Consider the following 12,150-nt stretch of genomic DNA (forward strand, 5'->3'; position numbering starts at 1 on the left):
GGTAGCATTTCCATGGAGGGTATCAGCAACCCTGGGGATATCAGAGGATCTGAGCTGTGGGGATCTGAGGAGCTCCACAGTGCCCAATTAGCTCTTCTGCTGCCAGGACTGCTACGTTCACCACTAAGCATTTCTATCCTCTGATGCAGACTGTTAGAGAGTCTTATCCCTTTCCTGTATCCATATTCCCCAGGGAATGTCTTCCTTCTCTGTTCACGAGGAAGATGTCCATACTGCATTAAGCATGTAATGTGATAAGTTTAACCGTGGACATTTCTACTGCAGCTCATTTATGTGAAATAATTTATATCTGTAAGGCCGAAAGTATTTTTGTTCATAATGTAAATTAGCATTTGGCGAGACCAAAATAAGTAAAAAATACAAAAATTTCTTCAAGAAACCTCAATGACCTTGAGATTCTGACCTCATTCTGATTCTCAGGGAAATCAGAATGAAAATAAGTTATTTTAATAAGGATAGATTTTAATATGAATTTTTAAAGATTTTTTTCAATATTCTCCTGGAATTGGAGGATTACTTTACTTTCCCCCTATGGAAAAATTTTACTTTAAAAGAACTAAAATGTATCAAGATTGCCAAATGTTGAAGGAATGTATTGAAAGACAATTAATTATTTTTCTTCTGAAATAACACCTGTATTCCAATGATAATGTTTCAAGAGGTCCTATAAGATATATTTTCATACTACATTTTAAGTTATCGTGATGATGTTCTATTTGCCCTCTCTTTGTGGGCCAGGAAAGATGATATTATGTTTATGATATACAAAACAGCATGCTGCGCATTATAAAGTAGATCATTTGTGAGACCAGGATGAAAAACGAATTAAAGGAGAATTCTCCTATTTGTGCCTTTCCCACCTGATTCCCAAAACTTGTATTTAAATCCAACTTTTAAATGAGATATGGGATCATCAAATAATCTGTATATTTAGAGTTTGCATAGATGAAAATGGTAATTTTAAAATACTGGTCATCTGCTTTTGGTGAATTGCAGCTTCTTCTAAAAGGTAGAAGTGCATTTTTAACATCTGATCAGAGACAATAAATACTGTACTGAAATGACCTTTTCCAAAAGCTGAAAGACTCTTAAGCATTCTCTGTCACAAACTTCATAAATTAAAATGTATATTTCTCTAACTTTAAACTATTTGAAATACAAAATAGTGCAAACTATATTTATGTTTAGAATATTTTTCCAAAAGCTTTCCAGTAAGGCCATGATCTAGTATTTTAAAGAGATTTTATTTCAGTTGAGTGTGCTGTTATTCAAAGCTTTTGGACACTCATAGTTTTTCATTGTTCATGTTATGCCAATGTGAAGAATGTCCAATTTATAAGTATTTATCATCAGTGGAGATGACAGAACAATGATCTTCTTTTCTGCAAGCCACTTCCACTGTCTCCCCAAAAAATCAGTTTGTTCATAGGCCCTTGATATGTAGTCTGAGTCCCTTTGCTCATCTATGTGAACATATTTTTATATGTTCTTCTCCCCTCCTTAAGACTGTTGCATGTTAAGGACTATTGATTTCAATAGTTCTGTTTACTTTGTTCTTGCAGCTCCTGAGTGGTATTTTTAATCTATTGTAATAATATAATTTATTTATTTCTCTCATATTTGGCATTACACAGGGACCAAAAACTCGGATACTATTCTTTATTTGTAGACACTGACATTTTAAGTACAGGCAGAAAAGGAAAAAAAGGGAACTCACAGAGACAGAAAAGGAGGTGACTTTGGCATGTGCATGTTCTTGGGAGAGAAATTTGTGCGTATATGGGCTCTTGGGCTTTTTAGCTAGCCCACTTGATTTGCATAGTGTTGAAATAAGAAGTGTATTTAGCTTCGGCCAGTGTTTCTGCACTGCATCTACAAAGTAATACAAGGCTGTGAAGGAAAGATGGTGGCTTCACAGCCAGTTTTCTACTAGTGACTTAGGGTCATAGAAATAGAATTAAAAATTTTGAAAACTCATATTACCATAAGAAGAAATGTAATAACCACCCGATTTTTATATTGTGGGTTTTTATATTAACTGCAGGACAATTTTCTGTCTTAGAGGTCTATGCTGTTACCAAGTTCTGTCTAGAAGCTGAGTCCCTCATGGAGTCCAGGGTGTTTCTGACACTTCCTTTACAGATAAAACTTTTCTACTGCATAACTAAATATCCTTCTGAAAAGTGATAAATTTTATCTTTATTTAGTGTTCACTTCTTGGTTTTTTTTCAGAATATTCAGAAGCTGTTCCTGGTCTCCCCACTTCATATGCTGCTATCCTAAGAATCAAATCTGGTAGTTCATCTTTAGCCTCATTCAGTTCAAAGAACAGACCACGATTAAGCAGTCCTTCATTAGGAAGTGTATCTTCACCAGGCTGGAGAGGATCTGCACAACATTATCACTCCCCAACAAACCTCTACCATTTTTCAGAGGCCTTCAAACATGATGGTAAGTCTAGTTTCCCTCTCTGAATCTTTGAAACATTTTCCAAAAGCAGTACATTTTTATCAACTTCAGTATTTCTCAAACGTAATTTTGAATTTTATTAAACATCACAAAGTAGAAACGAGCCTCTTTCCCTTTAGATTCTTCAGATTAGCCTTAAAGTCACCAGTTAAAACATTTTTTCTTAAAGATTCCTATGCAGAATAGTTTTATGCAGTTTTTGCTACGTGAAAGTAACAAACTAGTGGTTTGAAATTCCATTACAGCACAATTTCATCTAGTAGTAAAATGTCAGTTCCTCTTTTATATATATTTTTTTCTCTTTGGAATTTTTCTAATTTAATCATGAATTATAGTAATGTAAATTAAACATGAATAGTAAATCTTATAAGACTACTTTTTATCTAAATTACCTACTCTGTGTAGTCAACTCCGTCATGCATGCATACACGTGCATGCATTGATAGACATGCCAGTGTTATTGTGGTTGTTACGGATGCATGACTAACCAAATCCAACAGGTGTTAAAACTCAGATTTATTCTTCAGCAAAAGTGAGTTAGAAGTCCGGTAACATTTTATAAAACCACAGGCTCAATGATGTAAAGAGAATTAATACTACACGGCTGACTTAAGAATCCCCAGGATTTAAAGTGATGGCTCAAAACGCGCGTATCACTCACGTAAAAGCTGAGGGCTCTCTCCCTTGAGCAGTTACCTTGGGCCGTGCCCCGGCCCGAGGGGGAGTCCCCAACTGCAGACTCGCTGCTCCGAGGAGGAATGCCAACGTGTCCTCCGGCGGGACCCCGTTTATACCCCTGTCGAATCTGACCTGTGGTCATTTAATCCTATTGGCCAGGAGGGTCACCTCGGTGTACCTGGCGCATCTCAATTGGCCAGTTCAAATTTCAACCTGCAGCTTCCAGGGTTTCCTTCCCCTTCTCCCTTCCTGGAGAAGTTTTGTTTCCTGCTGGCAGGATGGGGGGGGGGGGGGGGGGCAGGATGTACTGCCACAGTGGTGTCATTTACTTTTAAATGCAACAATTCATAGTAACAATACACATTTTCTCATGTTTGGTTACATTTAAAGAAGCCACATTTCTGATACCATTTCTTTAGTAATAATATTTAGCTGAATTATGTTCAAAGAAAGGTAGAAAGAAAAACACAAAGAAAAGGAGGAAGAAAGGAGAGGGAGGGAGGAAGAGGTTAGAGGATATTTAAAAATAATTGTCTAAAAGTAAGAATCTAAAGAATTGTGATTAATACCTTGCAGTTCAACAACATTCATGCAGTATAATGGTTGTGGTTACAGGATTACTGCTCCTTTCAGTAAACTCTTTTTTTTTTCCCTGGAAAGTACCTTGCGTGTATTGAAAGCTAATGGTGTATGCGTGTGTTTCTGTGAACAGAAATGGCTTATATACAAGCATAAATATGTTCCCTGAATTAAGGTTGATCTAGAACACAAACAATTTGAATCATGCAAGCAGATATATTCTGTTTGATAGCATTTCTGGAACTGGGGCAGGTTTCTACATTTGTCCTGCCTCTGCAATATTCTTTGTAAGTGATGACTGGACTAAAGTCAGTTATTGCCCATGCACCAGACACTGATAACTCCTTCCAGCCAACCTGATATGTGCATGTGAAAATCAAATTTCAAGATTTGAACCAGAGTGTATTATCCTGGTCTTCAACAGCATGAATGTCTAGAGACTGAAGAAGAAATTGGTAGCAGCAAGGCAAAAGAATACAGACTTTACAAATAATATAGCGCAAGCTGGAACTCTAAAGTGTCTTCTCCCTGACTGACCCTGATTTTTCCATCATGTTTTCTTGGGAAAAAAACCAGCTGGCAAAGAGGCAGCTTACTGTGTTTAAATTTGATGTGAAGTTTGACCGTTATGCTTAAATCCTTACTATGAGAGGGCTGAGAAAATTTTATGCCCATCTCATTCTAGGAGAATGGGATATGGGATGGGGATCCTCAGGGTAAGCATTCCACCACCTAAATCCTTGACATTTCCAGGAGGTATGCTGAGATCATACCTGATATAGGTCATCAGTCATGAGTCTTCTCAAAACATAGGCACCACATTCCAACAGTTGAGCTACTTCTATTTTGCAGCAGGAAGTGAAGAACCACTGACTGGAGACAAAACTTAAAAAGGGCCATAACTCATAAGGCCCAATGAACAGAGCAGTTGACTCAGAAGAGAGGGACTTTAACTCTTTCTTCCAAGGACTGATTAAAATAGTCCTAGGAGAGTTACTCCACCACTTACAGGTTTTTGTACAACCAGCTGTGGAGATATTGTAGAAACAGGTAAATCTGAGGTACCTGAGTAATATTTTTAAAGACCTGGTTTATGTGAAGCATCTGCATGGCACAAGCACAGGTGTGAAACGGGGCTTAGAAAAGACCAGCGTAGTTCTGGTGCAGCATGAGGACTCTGTGGCAGGAGACCAGGTAGGACAATCTGCATGATCCAAAAGGGCAAGAACATATCTGCTACAGCAGCTGAATGCAACTTATTTTCTAAACCTTTCTCAGTTCTGTTCATAACTTCATGTTTGAGATAATATCTTTGGTATTTAAAAACCAGAAATAAGTTCATTATCTCAATCATCTGGCACTCCACTTGCTTAAATTAGTAAATTTCTTGATTTTGGTTTGACCTCAAGGCTTTTTTTCAGTTTTTAGAGCTCTTGAAGGAAAGATATTTTAGTTATCTTCCTACAACTGGTATGTGATAAGTGATAGATTTAAGTGGTCATGTTTATTAGCCAGGGCCTCCTAAATGAGGATATGCTACAGCATCCTGTGCTCATGTGTTGTCATGAGTGATCACTGCTACAAGTGAAAGGACAATAATAAAAGGGGGGGGGGGGGGAATATTTTATGTTATTACGATTGAGAACTTGTGTAATTCAAACATCTAATATATGGCATACACTCAGGAGCCAGGTTTGCCATAAGAAAAACACAAAATACTTTTATTAGCTGCCTAACTATCCAGGTTCTCAAGCAACTTCTCAATTGATTTCCCAGCAGACATGCTCAGAGGCCTGACATGGCTTCTAATAAAGGTCCTTTATGCCTTTTAATCACTTTATGCCATTTAATTTGCAGTCTCAATTCAGCGTGTGTTTCCTGATATCTCAAATTAAAAGAACTATGCTGTAGTTCACTGCTGAATTTAAACTATATGGAATTACTTTCCGTAAACATGCAGTTACGGCAATACAGTCCTTTTCTTCAAGCTATGTATCAATGTGTAAAGTCACGACTAAAAAATGTGCATAGAAATTGTGAATTATTCATTAAATACTTTTGAAGAATCATAAAACTGCAAACTCTCATACTTTTTTGCTGTTCTAAAAACTTTTGGAAATGCTGCAGTAAAAATAATTAAACTTAACCTTGAATAAAGACTCTTTTTATCCTTCCATCTTTGGTTTGATATCTTTTAGAATAAAATAAAGAACAGGGTCCAGTTCACAACTGAAAGTGTTTGAATCAATGAACCTGAAGATGTGCAAGATCTGAATTTAATTTTTATTGAACGAGAATTCCTGATTCTACACCATCTGCCAAATTCAGCACTTGCCAATCTGAATTAAAGACACAAACTACTAAAAATGTTTTCACTGCTAAAAAATATTGGGCAATATTGATTAATGTGGCATGCAATTTAGATAGTATAAACTAAGTTCAGAACAGGTGTGTTTGTTTCAAGCCACAGAACATAGAAAGCATTTTCAAGCAACAGGAAAAACTTGTCTTATCTTACCTAACAAACAAATAAACATATCTCCTTCAGAAAAGATAAATCTGAAAATATAAGAAAATAATTTTATCTCCCTTGCAGTGTAAACTCCATCATGCATGTACCGTGCACTGTTCCCAGCATGCAGCATACTAGAATCAATGTACATACCTCAGGGCATGTGTATCTGCCTGAACTTACCTGCCAAAAGGAAAGTCTCCTCAAAGTTTCTTGACTTTGAAGTTAACAGAAATACAGTTTTAAGATTAAATGTATTTTATAAATGCATGTGTTATAAATATACATATATATGTGTGTGTGTCTGCTTCTATATATGCAAAATAATTATTGTAAATTGCAGCCACCTTTGTTAATGTTAAAATCTGTTACACACAGATTTAATAATTGGAACATATTTTGCAGTGATGAATTAGTAGGCTTTTTCTTTTTCATTATATTAAAGGAAATTTTATATTTTGACAGATTATAGGGATATTAAAATGGATAGTAATTCTTTATTTCTTAGGTGTTAAGTGAAAGGTTATATTATAGAACCTACTTGCAAAATCAATATTAGCACTGAAGTTAATTTTTTTTTTTTCAGTATTTAAGCAAAAAACCCAGGATTTCTAGCTTTTAGTTGAAGAAAGCAATATGTTTTCTTTGAAAACAGGGTGATTATTTACATCTAAAATATTTTCTGAATATACTGAACAGGTTAAACTGTTTGTTTCCGTGGTAACAAAGGTTAATCAGAAGATCCTTTAGAGTCATCACCTCAAGTGCATACAACAAACACACACTGCAAACAAACCAGGAAAGAAAAAAATTCAGAAGCGAGTCTGATAATGAGTAGCACTAAAACCTGATCCACCTTTACCAAAAAGTGTCTTTCACTCTGTAGGACCAATTTGAAATGAAACACCTTTGTTTTGTTTTAATAAATTCTGATGATATGCACATTTCAGCAACATATATAGCCTTATCAGCAACTCCTGCAACTTTCCTAATGTATCCTGAACTTATTAATACCCAGGACTGACAGGTCATCAGGATATGGTTTGGTCCATGATATGTCAAGCAGGTACTTTTCCGGGTAGGGTCTGTATGCAGAGTCCAATGTGTCTTTTAGGATGGAAGATCTGTTAGTGCCCCCTCCTTTTAGGCTGCTTTAGAAGCTCTATCATTTTACAGTATCTTGTAGCTTTTCTTTAGAAAATTCTTCCATCAACACATGGGTTCAACAGGCCTTTGACAAATGGGAAAAAAAAAGTAGAGAGATAAGAAAACGTTGTTTTCTCGGTCCTGTAAAAACTTCTGTTTTTTAAACTTTGCTGAGTTACTCTGCTTTCAAAGGAGAACTGCCATCACTCTTTTTCCAACTGCCATTTGGACAAATTGCCAGTGTGTCAGAATAACAGCTGAAAACAGGTGGTTTATCTGAAGAACTCTCTAGTCCACCTTCAGATGGATTAGCAAAGCCATCCACCAGTATCACCTGCAGAAAAAAGTGTTTATAAAGGGACATGAGCAGATAAAGGGGAGAAGACCTGAAGGAATATCTCCTTCCCCCATATTCACATGCTGCCTGAGCATATCCTCTCAGATACCTTGTCCACTGGGTGAAAATTACCAGAGTGAAAAGAGCTGTTTCCTCCCACCAGTACCTCAGACTGAGAAGATGGCACCAAGACTATTTATGCCAGTCATATAGCTTGAATGGTACTGTAACATTGCAGGCAGCGGTCAAACTACACTGATGACATTTGATATAAGTGACCACTACAGTGTAGAATTTGCTACACTTTCTCCTTCTGCAGACAATTATCTTTTAAAAATATTGTTTAAAAAAACATTTAAAAGAACCTTATTTCTTTTATTCTTTAAAAGTACAGCACGCAGAATTATTAGACACTAGAAATAATATTGCCAATGCAGCTTCAATGCAGGTCTTTGCACAAGGTCATAGTTCCTTCCTGCCCACCTCTGTGTTCCCAGGGTTCCAGGAATTTATTCTTTTTTCATGGTCTATTTATTGACCTGGAATTATGTCAAGGATGGTGGCAAGAAAGCTGAGTGTTGAGGAATGACACTATTTCAGTTACTACAGAATTGAAAGTACAGGAAACTTTATTCTCATCTGCAGTTTGTTTTCATGCTATTTGCATTGCTCAGCAAGAACTAAAGAACATCTGATTTTTTTCACAGATTCCAGTTTCCATTCCCATGAGGATTTAAATACTTGTTACTAAGAAGTCATATACTCTGGTATTTTGTTAAGTGCAAATGTGCTGCAAGGAGAACCTTGGAATTAAAAGAATATTCGAGTACTGCTCTCAAGAATATTAAAGAATTTAAAAACAGGGATTTTACTAATATTTGGAATGTTTTCCATATCCTTGCCTTTCTGGGCAATACCAGTTTAAACAGTAAATCCTAATGAGAGGGCTTAGTGTTTTAAATTGCCTAGATTGAAAATGGCAACTTAAAATTTGTAAAGGGACCACAAACTAGGTGTCACATTGCTTGGTTGCAATGCATACTTGTAATCCCAAGACAGATGTGCCACTCTGTAATAAATCACTGGTCTCATAGCACTTCAGTAGGATACAGAAAACTCATCCTTTTAATAAAAGCCTGCGTGAGGAACAGAAATATTTCTCTTAAGAAATTAAAATAGTAAATTGAAACATACATATGCTTAATATGTATGTTAACTATTCATCTCTTCATGCTCTTGCTTAAGTTAGAAAGAAAAAATAAGGTGTGGAGTTCAAATCCTCCAATGCGCACTCACGCAGGACTGTCCTGTTTAAAAGCATGGGTCACTGTTAGTTAAAACATGGGTGCAAACAAACCCGATGCTTTTGGATCCCTGAAGGGATCAGAAAACATACATGTATATAAAAATGTGTGTGTATATATATGTATAGCAAATATATGCACACATACAAAGATATATAAATTAAATACAGTAAGCAAATAAGGAAAATAAGGAAAAGCCCCAAGAGGTCTCCCCCAAAAGACTACACAAACCAGAAGAACCAGCCAATGGTTCATGAATCAGAAAATTTTATTTCAAGGTCAGCTTCAGACAGAGAGGGCGGGTGGTGCGGAGCTCCCCTCGACCAAGGCTGTGGGGAGCCTCCAGCTGCCTGTGGGACCACGGCATGGTGCAGACTGGGGCTGTGTGTGCTTCCTTGTCTTTAGGTCACTGGTTTTGTCAAAAGCTGCAGAAATCTCTGGCTGAGCGGCTGTGGAGAGGGGGGATGGGAGTGAGCCATGGTCTGGTCCTTAACTTAGTGTCAGCATCCTTGCAGAAGGTAGGGAATGTCTCTGGCTGTGTGGCTGAGGACGGGAGTGCACCATGGTCTGGCCCTGGCCCTGTCTGGGCCTGGAGCTGTAAAAGGCAGGATAACAAAAAACAAAGGGGCAGCCACTCAATCACCATGGGCAACCCCCACCCAGGGCTCTGCCAGCCGCAGGCCAAGGCTGTCAGTCCCACCTCTCCCTGGCAGCCAGTAGACACCCATCCCATGGTGGCATTGGCCACCACCATCCAACCACCCACACTGGTAGTGCAACTGCATCATTAGGTTGGTGCCAAGAGCTGATGTCCTTTTTGATTCCTTAACTTAGCGTCAGCGTCCTTGTAGACGTTAGGGAATGTCAGTGGCTGTGTGTCTGAGGAGGGGAGTGCGCCCTGGTCAGGTCCTTTTGTCTGTGTGGGTCTGTGGCTCTGGAAGAGAAAGGAGGAGCAGCTGCCATCTGTCATGCCACGGGCAACCCCTGCCTCCCTGCCCGGGCCCAGCAGCCCTGCCCTCCCCTCCCTGCCCTCCTCCCCGCCCTCTCACCTCAGCCCTCGCTCACCGGCCTGCTCGCCTCCAGTCTGGGCCGGCTCACTGCACGGGCCTTTTTATACCTGTCCTGGGCGGCCGTGTCACCAACCCCACGTGAAACGGCCACCACCAACGTTCTGGCCACCACGTCACCTGGGGGAGCCGGGGCTGATGTAATGCCTGGCCCTCGGCTGCCCGGGGAAAAAGGGCTGTCGCTCTTCAGCCTTGTTAAACGCAGTGGGCTGGACAAGCCCCACAACTCAGGCCCACGGGGAAAGTGGCCAACACGGAGAGCCTGCTGTCACCCCTGTCTGTGTGGGGACAGCCTCTTGACCCGGGGCTGCAGTCACCTCACAGCCCCTCACCGACCCGTCCCACCCCACCTCCCCTGGGCCTCCTCCTTGCTGTCAGGGCTGGGACAGGGGCAGGTGGAGCTCAGCATGAGGGTGCAGACAAACAAATGTGGTGTCCAAACGCTGGGGAGCAATTCAGGTGTTTAACACACTGGCTTAGTGCCACTTGGGCTGTCTTGCAGCCTAATATCCAAGGGTATACCTGAAACTGGCAGGTAGGACATGGGACCTGGGAAAAATGCGCTGAATGCTTATTTTAATCGTGGTTCTAACTCCTAGACATCCGCTGGCTCCGTGCATGGACAGTTAGCTCACTCCTGGCTGCACAGAGCAGGGTTCAGGTGTCTGGAAACAGGCTCCGCAGTGTCACTTCAGGTGCTGCAAGGAGCCTCACCTGGCCTGTAGCCACTACGCCAGGACAGGGCAGGGCTGGTGTAAACGCGGCACCGTGCTGGTCTGCTCTGCCCGGGCATTTCAGACACCCCACGGCCTCCCAGCTGTCATTTATCTGTTAGGAACTGAACACTCTGTACAGATTAATTCATGTGCTTGAAGTTGGGTCTCCAGTGCGCTTCAGACACCCTGGGGTGTCTGTCCTGACCCCAAGAGGCCACTTCAGAGACCTCCTGTAGCTCCTGTGTCATACATGGCAGCTCTGTGTCTGGGAGGAGTCAGGGTGGAAGAAGAAAGTTGATTCTGGATAAAGGGAGAGGCTGGGGGGAAGGTGTTGCTTTAATTTTTGTGTTTGTTTTTCACTACCCAAGTCTATTTTAACTGGAAATAAGTTTTCCCAAGATGAGCCTGTTTTGCTCATGACAGTAACTTGTAAGGGATCTCCCTGTCTTTATCTCAACCTAGGAGCTTTTTCATCCTATTTTCTCCCCTGGGGGAGTGAGTGAGCGGCTGGAGGGCACCTGGCAGCTGGCCGAGGTTAACCTGCCCCAGTAGGTAATGTACTGCAGTAATGCTGCTTGGAGTGTATGTACTGTAGATAAAGGGGGTGAGTGGTGGTCATTTTAGCTTGTGAACTCTTCTGTTATATGGTTCTCAAATGGTTAGTGTTTCTAATCCTGTAAAAATTTAACACATATATAAGCGTGTTTGCTTCTGTAGAGTAGTTCATATGTGTAAAGCCACACAAGTGGATTTTATAATCAGGTGCTTTTTTCTCTTTTTTGTCTGCAATCATCCATGTCTACTGTCATCTAAAAATCTAACCCTCACCTTGGTTACTCATGAGATGAGTGCAAGGTCTCAAAGAACATACTGCTACAACTGTTCATGATCAAACTGTGGTAAGATGCAGAGATTAATTTTTCAAGGCAGACTCTCATCAGAAAGAGCAGACTCATGCAGTTGATTAGACCTGGGACTAATAACCAGAGTTTATTAATCCTGGTGTTGGCTTTTTAGAGCATAATTGAGCAGTCCTCCAGTCTAGTTTGTAAAAGGACACATGAACAATCTCTGTAAATATTAATCAATGTGCAGTTATGCTGTACGCTGAAGAAATTGTATCTAGGCTTTTGATGGTGACTAAATATGTGTTTAATAAGTGATGCAATACTCTTAAAAGGGAAGTTAAGAAATTCCCAGTTGTAATCAGGTGAAATTTTGTGGCGCACTTGTGGGAATCCTCAAGCAGAATGACATCAAGCAACATTAGCAGAGTGTGCGCTGGATTCTAGGAAATTTTCTTCTCAAGCCCCACAGTTTC

General features: G+C 40.0%; 1 protein-coding gene across 3 annotated transcripts in view; it reads left to right on the forward strand.

The window, feature by feature from the left end:
• The window catches only part of CNTN5 (contactin 5), a 680,093-nt gene that overhangs the window by 412,757 nt on the left and 255,186 nt on the right, over positions 1-12,150 (forward strand). For all 3 annotated transcript variants that reach the window (XM_052812642.1, XM_052812644.1, XM_052812643.1), the window contains one exon: positions 2,254-2,472. In XM_052812642.1, the coding sequence (XP_052668602.1) occupies positions 2,254-2,472 (219 nt within the window). The remainder of the gene's footprint in view (positions 1-2,253; positions 2,473-12,150) is intronic.

The sequence above is a fragment of the Harpia harpyja genome, chromosome 17 (genome assembly GCF_026419915.1).
Source record: "Harpia harpyja isolate bHarHar1 chromosome 17, bHarHar1 primary haplotype, whole genome shotgun sequence".
Classification (NCBI taxonomy): Eukaryota; Metazoa; Chordata; class Aves; order Accipitriformes; family Accipitridae; genus Harpia; species Harpia harpyja.